Genomic DNA, 13,815 nt, shown 5'->3' with positions numbered 1-13,815 from the left:
ACAGGGTGAAGGACCAAGCTGTTCCAAGTGGGCTGGCTACGTCAAGGAGCAACCTGAGCTACCAAGGGCATCCTACCGGCCGCCTGCTGAGTGTGGCCCAGCAGCAGGCGCGGAGGTGGCTGCAGGCGCCAGTGTGACAGCGGTACCTGCCCTGGTCCCTTTCTTTCCCTGGCCCCCTCGGCTTGCTGCCACTGGGCACAGCATGGATGCAGGAGCCCTCAGTGCGGAGACCCGGCAGCGTGTGAGCAGTAGCCCTGACATGGCCCGGCTGGGCAGTGCTGGGTGGGACACCCTGGCTGGAGGTGAGGTGGGTGCGGGGAGCGGGGCGTCTGGTCCCCCAGGGGCTCTGGAATTGGGCTGGGAGGGTCTCCATCCCCATGCAGGACCACGAGGGATGCTCTGGGGTGCGGGGTAGATGGGCAGCAGGAATGGCCTGGGTAGGTGGGGGGTTGGGGTCAGCTGAGACTGTCTCCCTCTGCCCTGCTTGGTGCCAAAGACCCTCATAGTGCTATAGGGTGTGGGGGAGCTTGGGGGGCTGCTGGGGGCTCTGGAGGAGCAGTGGGGATGCAGAGAGCAGCTGAAGACAGGAACGCAGTGAGCTGGGGTAAGGGTTGTGGTGCAGGCACCATGGCCCTGGGCAGGGAGCAGGGCTCCAGGGGACGGGGCCTCCTATGCTGAGCATGGCCTGTCCCCCCCCGGAGCCCCCACCCCAGGGCCCCCTCCAGGCAGGCTGCCGCTGCCTGTCTGCCTGTTGCGGCAGGAAGGGGCCATCTGGACCCAGACCCTGCAGTGGGGAACACCAGCGTGGAGCCCCCTGGCAGCCTGCCCCCCCTGGAGCAGGGCTGCGCCTGGAGCCCCCAGGCCGAGGGCGGCGAGGAGCCCCTGCGGCTGCCCACCTTCTCCCCTGCTGCCCAGGCCCGTGTGGCCGTCACCTTCGCCCTCTTCGCCCTCTCCGCCGGTTGCAACCTGGCAGTGCTGCGGGTGGCGGGGGGCCGACGGAGCGGCCGGCGCTCCCACATCCGCTTGCTGCTGCTGCACCTGGCCGCCGCTGACCTGCTGGTGACGGTGGCGGTGATGCCGCTGGATGCCATCTGGAACATCACGCTGCAGTGGCGGGCGGGCGACCTGGCCTGCCGCCTCCTCATGTACCTCCGGCTGCTGGCCATGTACGCCTCTGCCTTCGTCACCGTCGTCATCAGCCTGGACCGGCAGGCTGCCATCCTGCACCCGCTGGCCATCGCCCGCGCCCGGAAGAGGAACCGCATCATGCTCTACGTTGCCTGGCTCCTCAGCGCAGGGCTCTCGGTGCCGCAGGTACCCGTCCCCAGGGCTCCTCTCTGGCCCCGTGCCCCGCAGCAGACACCTGCCCGGCCCCTGTGTCGGCTCCCAGGGTACCCGGCTATGCCGGCTGGGGTTGCTCCCAGGGCTGGTGCTGCCGTGAGCCCTGCAGAATGGGGATGGAGAGGGCTTGGAGGAGAGGCAGCCGAGCTGGGCAGCGAAGGTGGGGCTGTGGCAGCGTGTCCCCTCCACCCAGCTCTGCCCCCCTCCCCACTGTGTGCCTCACCCCCCCCCCAGGAGCGCAGAGCAGAGCTGGCACTGCAGGTCCCACTCCCGCGGGCAGGGTCTGACCCTGTGGCTCCAGTGGTCCCTGGCTCGGGACCCTGGTGCCCTTCCTTTGGGAGGCATGGAGCCCCCGTCACCCTGCGGCCCCGGGGAGGGGACCGCCGTCCCACCTCTGCTCTGCCTCCAGCTGTTCCTATTCCGCACGGTCACCCTCCACCCACCGCACAACTTCACTCAGTGCACCACGCGGGGCAGCTTCCCCCAGCCCTGGCATGAGACCCTCTACAACATGCTCGGCTTTGCCTGCCTCTTCCTGCTGCCGCTGCTTATCATGGTCTGCTGCTACACACGCATCCTCCTGGAGATCTCCCGGCGCATGGGCTCGAGCCTCTGTGAGTGCCTGGGCACCAGGCTGCCATGTCCCCATGCCCGGGGACCTTTGCAGGGACCCTGGGAGGGAGGGAGCAGGGGGGAGCCCTGGCTGGGGCTGTGCAGGGACCCCCCCAGCCCTCCCTCAGAGCATGGGGTCCCTGTCCCAGCCAGGCTGCTAAGCGTCCCCCACTCATGGGCCATGCCCCCTCTCAGTCTCCTCCCGAGATGTGTCGCTGCGGTGCTCCAGGAACAACATCCCGCGGGCACGGCTGCGCATGCTGAAGATGAGCCTGGTCATCGTCTCCTCCTTCATCCTCTGCTGGACCCCCTACTACCTGCTGGGGCTGTGGTACTGGTTCTGCCCACGGGCCATGGATAAGAGGGTCTCGCCGGCCCTCACCCACATCCTCTTCATCTTTGGCCTCTTCAATGCGTGCCTGGACCCCATCACCTATGGGCTCTTCACCATCCCCTTCCGGAGGGGCTGGGGCTGCCCCTGCGGGCACAGCCCCGAGCCCCAGCCACCCTCCCCAGCCACCGGCTCCTTCCGCTGCTCGGCCTCCTCCCTGCCGCCCAAGCGGGGCATCCCAGGGGTGCGGGGGTGGCGGGTGCCTGCCGAGCCGGGGCTGCCCGCTGGGGCTGGCTCCTGCCAGAGCAGCTCCCTGTGAGCCAGGCACGGCCCCGTGCCCATGGGGATGCCCCGGGGTGTTCAGCAGGCACCGAGGCTGTGGGTGGGAGGAGACCGGCAGCAGTACAGCGAGGGCAGGATGGGCCTAGCAGGGACAGGGCTGCTGCCACTCTTTTCCCATGCCCCAAAGCGCCTCTGCAGGCTGCAGGGCCGGTGTGAGCCCCTCGGTCCCCTCTCCGCTCTCTGTGCCTGCCAAACCCTGCAGAGCTGCTGGAGCAGAGCCCAGCACAGCAATAAAGTGTCCCACAGCCACCTCCTGTGCTGCCTGTGTCCCCAGCCATGAGCTGGGCCAGTGCTGGGATCCCCAGAGCCAGTGCTGCTGGGGACGGACTGCGTGGGAGGCCCAACCCACTGGCCCTGGGGGTGGCTGGTCCGGAGCCGGTCCTGGCTGCTCTTGTCCCTGCCATTGGGTGGTCCCAGGGCCCCCAGAGAGGGGCAGCTCCAAGGGTGTCCCGCACATTGGCCAGGGTTGGGTGCTGCCCTCTCTACAGTGGCTGCTGGGGCTGTTTGTCCCCGTGGGGCTCCTGGCCCCGGTGGGATGCATGGCTGGTCCCTGCTCATGGAGCTGAGCTGGCAGCAGTCCCAGGGCGCCACGCTGCTTGCAGCAGCCTTGCACCCGCTGGCGGCTCTGCTTGAAACAGGAGCTCTCGGCTCCTGATGAAGGTCATTGAGAGGCATAGGGGCCTGGCTGCTCCTGGCTGCGCAGCAACTGCCCCAAGGCCAGCGCTGCCACGGGAGCCAGGAAAGGCTGGGGAGGTGAGGATGGGACTGCAGCCCTGGGCCTCGAGCAGGGGCTGTGGGTGCCTGGGCCCCTCACTTCCCCCCTGCGCCCCGCAGCAGCTGGTCTAAGCCCTCCCCGTGGCACCGGGAGCAATGCCAGGGGTGAGGAGTGGCTCATGGGAAATGCCCTGGCATCCCCCTGGCCTCAGGGAAGTGTTACCAGCAGAGCTGGGGTTTGCTGGAGCCAGGACTGAAGCAAGAGGCCGACTCCAGACAGCATCTGCCCAGGGCTCCCTGCTTTGCTGCAGTGGGTCACTAGGCTCCCTTGCCCGCTTTGGTCCCCGCTACCAGGCAGGACCCAGACCTAAGAATTTGCCTGTAGCCCCGGGGAAGCCCCCGCTGACAGCACAGCCTCGTGCATGAGCTGGCTGCGTCAGCAAGGGGATGGCTGGGAGAGCTGCTCCTGCCACCGGGGTCTCCCTGGCTCTGGCATCTGGTCCTGTGCCAGGAGCATGCTCAGCCGGTGCATGGCAGGGCTGCACAGGCAGGCAGCAGGGGAGGGCTGCGGTAACTGGCTGCACCAAAACGTCTCCTCCTCAACAGGAGTCTGCCAAGGGCCAGGAGGGAGACCGGCATCACCCTGGCGGGTGCCGAGCCTGTCTGCAGAGTGCTGGGGGGTCAAGTGCCTGATGAGGCAGGAACAGGCAGGGCCTGTTGCAGGCAGGGACGGTCAGCTCGGCAGTGGCTGTGGCCATACCTGGCTGTCCATCCTGGGAGCGGTGCCCAATAACGGCAGCGCGAACCACAGTCACAGGGGTTTATTACGAAGTGGCAAAGTAAAATGCCAGCGGTGCTGCTCTGGCTCTGGAGGAGTGATCCCGCACCTGCTTGAGGGCTGGCGGCTGTGGCAGCTGGCACACTGGTCTCCCCAGGGCTCTTGCAGGGGTTTCTGCTTTGTGGGGCTCCAGGGAACGTGGCTGCAGTCCCAGGGGTGTGGGGCATCCTTGCTGCTGCTGGGTCAGGGATGGGCCTTCCTTAGCACGGGTGGGGCCGAGCTGTGCCTGCTCCCGCTGTCTACTGGGTACAGACCCAGGCATGGACTCATATAAGTATGAAAATACCATCTTGTATGGGGCATGCCACTTGCTCCTGCAGCAGAGAAGGGCCTGGGAAATGCTTCGCTGTAAGGACAGGGCTCTGCAAGCTGCAAAGCAAAGGAAATCACCAAGCAAAAAGCCCCTGCTGAAACCTCACCTCCGTTTTTGAGCCGGTGGCTCCTGGGATGCTGCTGCCAGCTTTGGCCCTGCTGCAGGGAGCGCCCTGCCTGCCCCGGGGAAAAAAGAGGAGCTGTGCTCACCCCTCCTCTGCCTGCAGGCACAGAGCCCACAGCCCACAGGGCAGCTCTCCTCCAGGCTAACAGCACTTGGCTCAGTGCAGGAGCGCTCGGGAGGTGGGCACTGGGTGGGTCAGCGTTGCCCCATCCCCTCACCAGCCTGGGCAGAGCTCCCTGCCCTGCTGGGTGTGCATGGACAGTGCGTGGCCTTGCCGGATGCCAGGCTGCACCTTACAGTTACATTGAGCTCTGAAGGTGCACCAGGTGTCAGACAAGGGGCCAGAGTGTTGATGCCAAACCCCAGCATGCCCACCCGCTTCCCCGGTGGAGCTGGTGAGCGGGGACAGACTGGCCGGGTGAGGGGACGGGGCCGCAGGGCAGGCGAAGGCAAAGCGGAAGGTGATGCTGGGGGGATTGGCCAGGGGATGCAGGTGCTTGAGTGACCATTTTCCATCTGGCTCAGCAATCATCCCCTGCTCCCCCCCAGCCACCTCCCCACAGCAGCACCTTGTGAAAAACAGAGGTAAAGCGTGACCCAGGAGAACGCTGCCTGCCCGCTCCCCCCTGCAGTTTGGGCACAGAACAGCTGCGGCTTTAGGTGCTGGCACTACTGCTGCCGGGTCTCTTCTCGGTGAAGAAGCTTTTAAGCAGCATCACTTGCCCAATGCTGACCACAAAGAGGATGAGGGTTTCCCCGACCGACCAGTACGAGACCCGTCCGTTGAGGTCTTCAGCTCTGCTCCGGTCCTGCGCTTCCCGCAGGCGGTAGTGAGTCTGGGAGTCGATCACCGTGTTCAGAGCCTCGTGGATGGTGATGCAGGCGGACTCCATCTGGGGAGACAAGCATGCTCCATTACTCCTGACGCAGCACAGCTCGGGCCTGGCACTTGTGGCCGAGGGAGCTGAGGACTGTGCTGGGGCACCCGAGAGCAGGACAGCAGCGCCCTGTGCTGCTGGGTCTCTGCCAACCCCGACCCAAGAGCGGTTCTGCTCAAAGGGGCAACGCTGGAGACTGGCTGGTGGATGGAGCCTGCTGTGAGCACTGTGGCACAACTGAGAGACCTGCTGAGGCGCTGGGGGCCAAGGGCAGGGTCTGGGTCCCAGCCCAGGGTGCAGCCATCCCTGTGCGCTCACACCAAGGGATGGAAAAGCTTTGCTGCACTTCCCTTGTGCGGGATGGAAACTGGGTGCTCAGGCTGGGGGGAGGTTCAGACCCAGAGCAGCCCTCCCTGTCCCTCTCTGCCCATGCTGCTGGGAGGAGTACGTGGCCTGCACACAGCAGAGCGGTTGGCTGGCAGTTGGCACTTCTGCATTTGGCAGAGGGGAAGGTGGACAAGCCCCTAACTGCCATCCTGTGGGGCTGTTTGGCCACAAGCGGGAGCTACGGCATGACCTTCCTCCCGTGGCAGCATGCAGTGACCCACCTGTGTCAGGGCAGTGACACGGTTGCTCATGTCGGGCAGGATCGGTGGCTCATCGCCCACCTGGAAGTCGAAGTAGACGGTTTTGTGGGAGAAGGTGGAGAACTCGTTGCTGAAGCAGAAGGTGTAGACGCCCTTGACTTCAGTGCGGTGCGGGAAGCTGTCGTACTGCTTCTTGGTCTCCTTGTAGATCATCCTGCCATTGGGGTCCTCCACATAGCAGTCTACGTCGTAGTGTCCCCCGGTGATCACCTGCACAAGGAGATGCAGGCGACACCTGCTGAAACGCATGGCGAGAGCCTTCCACCCTGGAGGGAGCAGCTCTGCCTGGCCCCATGCCTGTGTGCACAGCCGTGCCCTCAGCGAGCAGGCGCCATGCCCATGGCTGCCCGCCATGGGACAGGGGCCCGGGCTGGGAGAGCCCCAGGGGAAGCTGTGTCCTCTGGTGCCTGCAGCTCAGGTGGGGTGCCCAGAGCTCAGGTGGGGTGCCTGGACAGGGAGACAGCCCTGATGGCTGGGTCAGGGGCTCCTATGGCCGCTGTGGGCACATCCCAGTACTGGCTCTGAGGTGGGCACTACCAGGCACAGGGCCAGGGCTGGGAACATCTCCTGGTGCAGCACGGGGGGGGATGGGGGGTGCACGGGAGAGGTACAGTTGCAGCCCTGCCTGGGGTTCTGTGGGGCATGGCAGGGGCACGGGCAGGGGGGCACAGGTAAGGGCAGGGGCACAGGCAGGGGCACGGGCAGGGGGGCACAGGTAAGGGCAGGGGCACAGGCAGGGGTGGGGGAACATGGGCAGGGGCACGTCGCCGGGGGTACGGGCAGAGGGCGATGGGCACAAGCAGGGGCAGGGGTGCGGGCAGGGGCGCGGGCAGGGCAGTACCTGGTAGTCCAGCGTGAACTTGAGGCCGCGCTCCAGCTCCTGGTGGAAGCACTGCTTGTCGCTGTCGGGCAGCTCGAAGGTCAGCTCGGTGCCGCCGGCCCGGCCGGCCCGCAGCGCGCACAGCAGCACCGCCAGCGCCAGCATCCCAACCCGCATCCCAACCCGCATCCCGCCCGCGCCGCGCCGCTCCGCTCCGCTCCGGCCCCGCTCCCACCCGGCTCCGCCCCGCCCCGCCCCGCCTGACGTGGCGCCCGCCCGGCACCGGCACCGGCGGCGCTTCCGCTGGGGGCGGCCCCGGGCGCGGCCGGGCTGCGGCGCCGCCCCGCCTCCGGGGCCGTCGGGGCCGGGCACCCCCGGGCGGCTGTAGCGGAGGGTGGCCGGTGCCGCGGGACCCCGCACGGCGGCTCTCAGGCCAACGCTGAGCTCTTTATTAATAGAGTGATAATATAAAAAGTCTATACTGTTACACGACATCATCCTCCAACACCTGCCTGCTTACACCTATACGCACTCATTTAAATAAATGCATGAAAATATTCCCGTAGAGAAGCGCTGCTCACATTCCCCGGTCCAATGCACAGAACGCAGGAAGCTCCTAACAGGTGACCCGCATCCCGCAGGCACCCGATCTCCGATCGCTGGCTAAAGGCGTCAAATGTTGCTTAAAAAAAGACAAACGCAGAATATCGGAATATTTAGACATGAACGGAAAAGGCGAACTACGGGATTTAAAATTCCACACTTTAAAATATAAAGACAAACGTCACCGTTATAGGGAAAATATGCCTGAAATTCAATCTATAAGACATTTGACCTACAGAAAGTATAAACTTTAAGGCTGTAAAAATATAAACCCACCTTTGCTCTAAATAGCATATTTAAATCTAAAATGTACTTTCAGAGAACATTCCTGTGCAGCTAAAACCAAACTGTGACTCTGCTTTGTGCAGGAACTGTGCAAAGTTTTGCAACAGCCTGGAGAAAGGCGGTTAATGTTCTGGGCCAGGAACCGGCTCGTCACCACCTGTTTTGGTAGGACGGATGGAAGCGTGTGCTGGGCTGATTGAGGCAAGGGCAGAACCCAACATCAGCCCCAGTGGGGTGAGACTGCTGCCACTCGCTTGTCAAAGCAACGCTGCCTGTGCGGTGGGCGTCAGGACACTGAGACTTCATTGAATAAACCCACGGGAGTTGTTCTCACTTGGCCTCGTACGAGTGGCACAACGTTCAGGGTAGGCTGCAGATCCAAAATGCTCGCCGAGTCAGCGGCACAGGGCCGTGGGCTGTTTCCTCTTCGCCTCCGGCTCCGTATGGTGGGTTTGGCTGAGACTGATGGCAGCTACGGCACACATCCAGCCCATGGTCCCAACTAAGCGCGGGGTGAGGAGTGCTCTCCACCACTGGCTAGTGCCTGGCTGAGGCTGGGGCCATGCAGGTAGGGGTGGGAGGGGGCCAGCGGTGCATGGTCTCGCTGCCCTGATGCTGCAAAGCTGCCACATGCTGCCGGTGCAGGCCCAGTCCCGCGGCGGGGTGCCGCACGGCCCTGTCTGCAGGGCTGGGCACCCGGGTCCCTGTGCACCAGGAAGGAATCACAGTCGCACCCCCACCTCCAGCCGTGCAGATGCATTTTCTGGCTCGGACTCACGCTGCATCAGGATGGTGCTGTGCAGAGAGCTGCCGCAGACACCAACGCCATGCAGACCCATCCCGTGGCTGCCCTGTCCTCCTGCCTGCATGCAGCCACCCACCCTCGTTCAGCTCTGCTTCGGCCCCAAAGGACTGTTGTTGCAGCGGGGTCAGCAGGAGAGAGGATCCTGGCTGCAGTGCTGTGCCTTCAGCTTTCCCCTGCTGGGATGAACCCCTGATGCTCACTGTGTGCCATCCTTGGCAACTTGGCATCCTTGCTCCCGCATCGTTGGCAGAAACTTCCCACGCAGACAAGCTGGGAGCGCTCCCTGCCCAGGAATTCAGTGCTTGGAGTTGCTCAGTGTGGTGGGAAATGCCCCTGAACCTTGGTCGCTTCAGAGACAAATCTGTTCCCAGTCCAGGCCCACTGAAGGCATCGGGTTGCAGCAGTAACAGGGTTAGCTCAGCCTCCGGAGTTTCAAAGTGCTTGGAAATCTCTGAGGCAGAGAATTGTCTCCCTCTCCAGCACAGTGAGGGTACCAATACATTCAGTTGTTAGGGAGGGGTATTTCTGCTCTTCCAACCTCGCGCAGCATTAAGCTCCTTTCCTTCCTGGTAGGCACTTTACAAACACATCAGCCCCATGGCTCCCTGGCGTGGGGCTCCGGATGGGTTTCTGTGTCAGAACGAGCGGGATGGAAGAAAAATGGATTGTAAATAATGAGGAGTAAGTGAACTGCAGGCAGGAGCCTTCGTGCGAAGCCTGATGATCTCAAGTGGTCTGGGATCAGATCCCTCAGGTATTCACTCCTGGGGAAAAGTCCAGAAGTGAATGAAGAGTACAAGAGAGACACTTCAGCTGTTTGGGCTGGATGCCTGGGCTCTCCTTACAGCTCTGGCAAGTGGGAGCAGGAACCTCCTGATTCACCCCCGGGGCCCAGGTCTGATCCCCACGGCAGCCAGCGCTTCCCCAGCACTTCCCCAGAGCTGGGTGACCACTCGGTGCGGGAACTGTCATGTTTCTGCAGGGAGAGCACTGATTTGATAACCTTCCTGGGAAAGAACGGTGACACAGCTACTGGGCCACTATTTCCTCGAAATCAGAGAGCTGCCGCATCTGCTCTACTTGCATGGAGTGTCTCCGGAGAAGCTTCCTTTTGGCTCTCAAGTCGCCCCGTCTGGGCGAGCTGGGAGCGATGGGTACTAGGGACTTCAAGCCAGCAGCAAGCAGGGAGGAGGTTTTGCTGTTGGAGCCGATGTCGGGGATCAGGGGGTTGGGGTTCACGTTCAGGGGGGGCAGATATCCTGGTCTTGTGTGGGAGATGTGGTCCAGCAGCAGGGTCCCGGACCCTCGCCTCTCCAGCAAACCAGGGGGTCGGCACCGGACAGTCCCGGGTGATGTGCTGGCAATGCTGTCCAGGGACTCCCGCGAGCTGCCCAGCAAGGCCAGGTGGGAGCCACTGAGCTTCCTCCTCTCTGACGGCACCTTCCCTGCCTCGGCTGGGCTGGGGATGCTGGAAAGCTGGGGGTCACAGTCGTAGTGTTCGGTGCCCAGCCTCCGCCAGTGCAGCGCATCCATCACCGTGGCCGAGCCGGTAGCAGCGAAGCTGACGCTTTCTGGCTCTTCGGGGACTGTGCTCCTTCGGGGCAGGCGCTGGTGGGCAGTCTGGCTCTTCTCGTAGGCTGCTTTCCTCACCAGTGGCCCAGGGGCTGGCAGTGTCCTCAGAGCCTGCTTGTCTACCGGGGGGAAGAGAGAGGGGTCCTTGCTCTTGCTGCTGCCGCTCCGGGTGAGTGGAGACTTTTTGGAGAGTGAGAGGTCACCGATGCCCATGATCACCTCATCATCCGCACAGACCTGCGTGTCGTCGTGGTGCATGGAGGCCGCCAGGACCGAGGGCGCAACCAGACCCCACGGCTCTGACCACAGCCGTTTCAGCTGGGGCAGGCGGGCTCTCCTGGCCATGCCAGCTCTCTGTCCCGGGGAGGGGGGCTCGTCGGCAGCCCTGGCAGAGGGGGTGTCCCCGGGTTGTGATGGATGTGGGCCAAAGATGCCGCTCTCCTTCTCAGTGGGGGAAGGTGCTGAGACGGGAGTTTTCAGGTGGGCGCTGGAGGGTGCTGTGCACGCCTCGGGGGGGGCCCTCTCCTTGAACTCCAGCGAGGGGGGAACGTTCAGGTACTGCTTGGCAGTCTTGGTGCCAGAGGCCGATTTGTCCATGGTGATAATGATCACCTCCTTCCCTTTGGCCTTGCAGGCATCCAGGAGGTGCTGCAGCACGTCCTTGTCATCGGCATTGATGGCGTGGACCAGAGCTGATGCTCCCGAGTGGTCCTCCAGGCTGGGGTCTGCCCCGTTCTCCAGCAGCAGGGACACAACGTCCCCCCCGGCACCGCAGATGCAGGCATGCATGAGGGCTGTTTTCCCGGACTTGTCCTGGATGTTGGGGTCGGCTCTGTTGTCCAGCAGGTACTTCACCATCTTGGCCTTGTTAATGCTCTGCTGGTCGACGTGCTTGGTGATGCAGGCCACCATCAGGGCAGTCTCCCCTTTCTCGTTGCTCTCATTGATGTAAGCCCCCCCTTCCAGCAGCAGCCGGGTCAGCCGGAGCCGGCCGAGCCACACTGCCTTCAGGAGGGAGTTCCCCCCCATCTCCAGCTCCGTCACCTCATCCATGGCACCGGCTGCTGCTTACTGGTGGGCAAAGACAGCGTTGGCCGGCAGCTGTGGAAGGAACTGTGAAGGAGAGGTGAGGCTTGCTCCTCAGCCCTGGCTCTCACCTCTGCCCTGCCTTCCTGGGGGTGTCATGCTCTTAGCACTGCTCCGCATCCCCCTGCCTCTCTGATCACATCCACCCCACCCTGTGGCACTAGGAGCCCCCCAAAGCCATCCCCCCTGCCCGTGTGCAGCACCACAGCCCCCTGCACACAGGGTCTCCTGCTGACCATGGGGGTGCCTGGAGTGCAAGACAGGTGAGCGGCAGTGGGAGGAAAGGCTTGCTCGCCTCAGGGATCTCCTGGGGAGAAAGAGCTGATCTTTGCCAGCTGGGAGATGCCTCAGTCCTGCCTTCTCACAGCCGTACCATGCATTTACTTTTGGCATTGCCCCCTCTCAATAATCTCATCTTTAGGATGTACTATTTTCTCTATTGGCCATAGAGCCTCTGGCCTTCCTCTGTTCTAGACATGCCAGGGGACTTGGCTGCCAGAGCCCTGAGTGCACCAATTGTCCTTAATTGCCCTGACCAGCCTCATGTGAGACCCCCACCCACCCTCCCTCTGCCCCTGGGCTGGGGACTTTATCTAAATGCTGGCCCAGACCCCCAGTCCTGGTTTGAGCTATGAAGGTGCCTGAGGCTTCATCCACCCCTGTCAGACCAGACTCGTTCATTGGACTTCCCTTGTTGACCTTGGACCTGACTTGCCACCTTGCCTTGGCCTGACGATCACTGTTGATGGGACCTGTGACTGACTTGTCCCTGCCCTGCTGATGAGGTCTCTCCCCCAGCCTGTGTGGTGGTCACCCTCAGCTTATGGCTCATCTCCCCTTGCGGAGCAGCTCTGCTCTTGCTGCTCCCTGGCAATACATCTCAGTTCATCTTGCCTTGCTCTTTTCTGGCTCTGTTTCCCCAGTAGCCATGCTGACATTTGCCTGGATGCAGCTGATTTCCCCAAGTGCCAGAGAAATCAGAATGGTCCTGATGCTGAAATGGTTTCCACCGTGTCTTCTAGGTCTCTCGGGCTGTCATGCAGAGCCACTGGAGACAGTGTGAACATCTCCCATGGCTTCTTGGGCTGGAACCATGATCTTTGCTTCCTCACTGCTGAAGGAAATGTGAAGCAGCTGTGGTCATGCTGTCTGTAACCCTATGCTGCTTAATGGTGGTGTGAGCCACTTGTGTAGGAGAGTGCTGTAAGAGCAGCTTCCACTCACAGCAGTCTCTGCAGCAGGACTGGCTCAGGAGGATCAACAGGCATTGTCTCTGCTGGCAAGTGCTTCCCTGCCAATGCCTGGCATGGGCTGGCTATGGGAAATTCAGCCAGGTAAGGCTCCTGCGCATTGTTCCACAGCCATGATATGCAACCCGAGTGCCTTGTGGCCCTGCTGCTTGTGTCCCTGAGGAACACCACCTGTCCCCTGCAGTCTGAGACTCAGTGGGCTCCACGCACAAGGCAGAGGTAGCAGCTCAGAGCCGTGCTGGAGGGACCAGCAGATGCCCAGCACCATGGAAACGTCACAGAGGCACAGAAGCAGACCTTCAGCCAGCGTGTCCAGGGGCCCTGCCACCTGCTTGCCGCACGCTCTCATTGCCCTTTGCTGCCTGTCCAGCTGTGAGCAGCAGTTTCCACTCCTCAGGCCATGCCCAGCCCTTCCCTGGAGCATCCCCACCTGCGAGGGGCCCGTCTGAACCTGCCCGGTTTGCTCCGGAGCTCTTGGCAGTGTGTGCTCATCATGTCTCTCCGAAAGCCTCCCCTGTGATGCGCACAAGCTGCTCTGCCCTTCCCCACCAGCCCTTCGTGCCCCGGAGGACGTGGGGATCCTGCAGCTCTGGGACCTGCCGTAAGTGCTCGCACCGGGGGCCCCCCTCAAAGGCGCAAGCGGTGTCAGCCCCCCTCCCCGCAGCCGTATCCGTGAGCTGCCCGCCGCCTCTTCCCCTCGGGGAGCCCGCAGGCTCGTTTTAAAGTTGCTCCCCTGACGGCTCTCACCTCCACCTCCTCGCCGGTCGAGTTCCCCGGTCCGCGGTGCCGCCGGAGGGTCCCAGCCCGGGTGCAGCCTCGTCCTTTCCCGCTGCCCGCCGGGGGTCGCAGGGCCCGACGTTCGGCTGCGGGAAGAACGGGGGCCCCGGCGTAGGTGCCCCCCCCCCGCCGGGGCCGTCCCGGGTCCCGCTGCCGCCGGCCCCTGTCCGCGGTGCTGATCCGGGGGCGGGGGGGGCGAGGAGGGGGGGCAGCCCACCGCCCCCGTGCCCGGCCCGCTACCTGCTGCCCGGTTCCCCGCGCCCGGTGCCGGTATCGGTGCCCGGTGGCGGTGCCGGGCTACACCGCCGGCCGCCCCGGCGCCCCCACCCGCATCGTCCCTTACGTGCGCTCCGGGCGGCTGTGTCACCCACCGGGTCTGCCCGCTGCCGCCCGGCGCTGCCCGCTGCTGCCCGGCCCGCGCCGGGGCTGCGCGGGGAGGAGGGCGCGGGGGGGGAGGCGGCGCGTCCGCCCCCGGCTG

General features: G+C 63.8%; 3 protein-coding genes across 8 annotated transcripts; 1 reads left to right on the top strand and 2 right to left on the bottom strand.

The window, feature by feature from the left end:
* The first annotated feature begins 247 nt into the window (after nucleotides 1–247).
* Nucleotides 248–2,603, top strand: LOC143165005 (gonadotropin-releasing hormone II receptor-like). The gene is made up of 4 exons (XM_076348190.1): nucleotides 248–302; nucleotides 761–1,314; nucleotides 1,751–1,955; nucleotides 2,149–2,603. Exons 1-4 carry the CDS (start codon nucleotides 260–262, stop codon nucleotides 2,601–2,603), a joined length of 1,257 nt encoding a protein of 418 aa, XP_076204305.1. The 5' UTR covers nucleotides 248–259.
* Nucleotides 2,604–4,146: 1,543 nt separating this feature from the next.
* TMED3 (transmembrane p24 trafficking protein 3) lies at nucleotides 4,147–7,148 on the bottom strand. Its single transcript, XM_076348189.1, has 3 exons — nucleotides 6,981–7,148; nucleotides 6,101–6,349; nucleotides 4,147–5,507 (listed from the first exon to the last, which is right to left on the bottom strand). The coding sequence occupies exons 1-3, from the start codon at nucleotides 7,146–7,148 to the stop codon at nucleotides 5,271–5,273; spliced, it is 654 nt and encodes a 217-aa protein (XP_076204304.1). The 3' UTR covers nucleotides 4,147–5,270.
* Nucleotides 7,149–7,387: 239 nt separating this feature from the next.
* ANKRD34C (ankyrin repeat domain 34C) lies at nucleotides 7,388–13,476 on the bottom strand. 6 transcript variants are annotated; one of them, XR_012996178.1, is made up of 4 exons: nucleotides 13,308–13,476; nucleotides 12,205–12,424; nucleotides 7,839–11,337; nucleotides 7,388–7,641 (listed from the first exon to the last, which is right to left on the bottom strand). XR_012996178.1 is itself a non-coding variant. In XM_076348184.1 (3 exons), the coding sequence occupies exon 3, from the start codon at nucleotides 11,275–11,277 to the stop codon at nucleotides 9,682–9,684; it is 1,596 nt and encodes a 531-aa protein (XP_076204299.1). In that variant the 5' UTR covers nucleotides 11,278–11,337; nucleotides 12,205–12,424; nucleotides 13,308–13,476; the 3' UTR covers nucleotides 7,388–9,681. The 6 variants fall into 6 exon arrangements, 4 of the variants coding, with proteins under 4 accessions (XP_076204299.1, XP_076204300.1, XP_076204303.1 ...); XR_012996179.1 differs by having other exon boundaries at nucleotides 8,182–11,337; XM_076348184.1 differs by having other exon boundaries at nucleotides 7,388–11,337.
* Nucleotides 13,477–13,815: the final 339 nt, after the last annotated feature.

Source organism: Aptenodytes patagonicus, chromosome 10, assembly GCF_965638725.1.
Source record: "Aptenodytes patagonicus chromosome 10, bAptPat1.pri.cur, whole genome shotgun sequence".
In the NCBI taxonomy this organism is placed as follows: Eukaryota; Metazoa; Chordata; class Aves; order Sphenisciformes; family Spheniscidae; genus Aptenodytes; species Aptenodytes patagonicus.
Note: the sequence above shows the minus strand (reverse complement) of the source record. Positions and strands in the feature narration are given on the sequence as shown.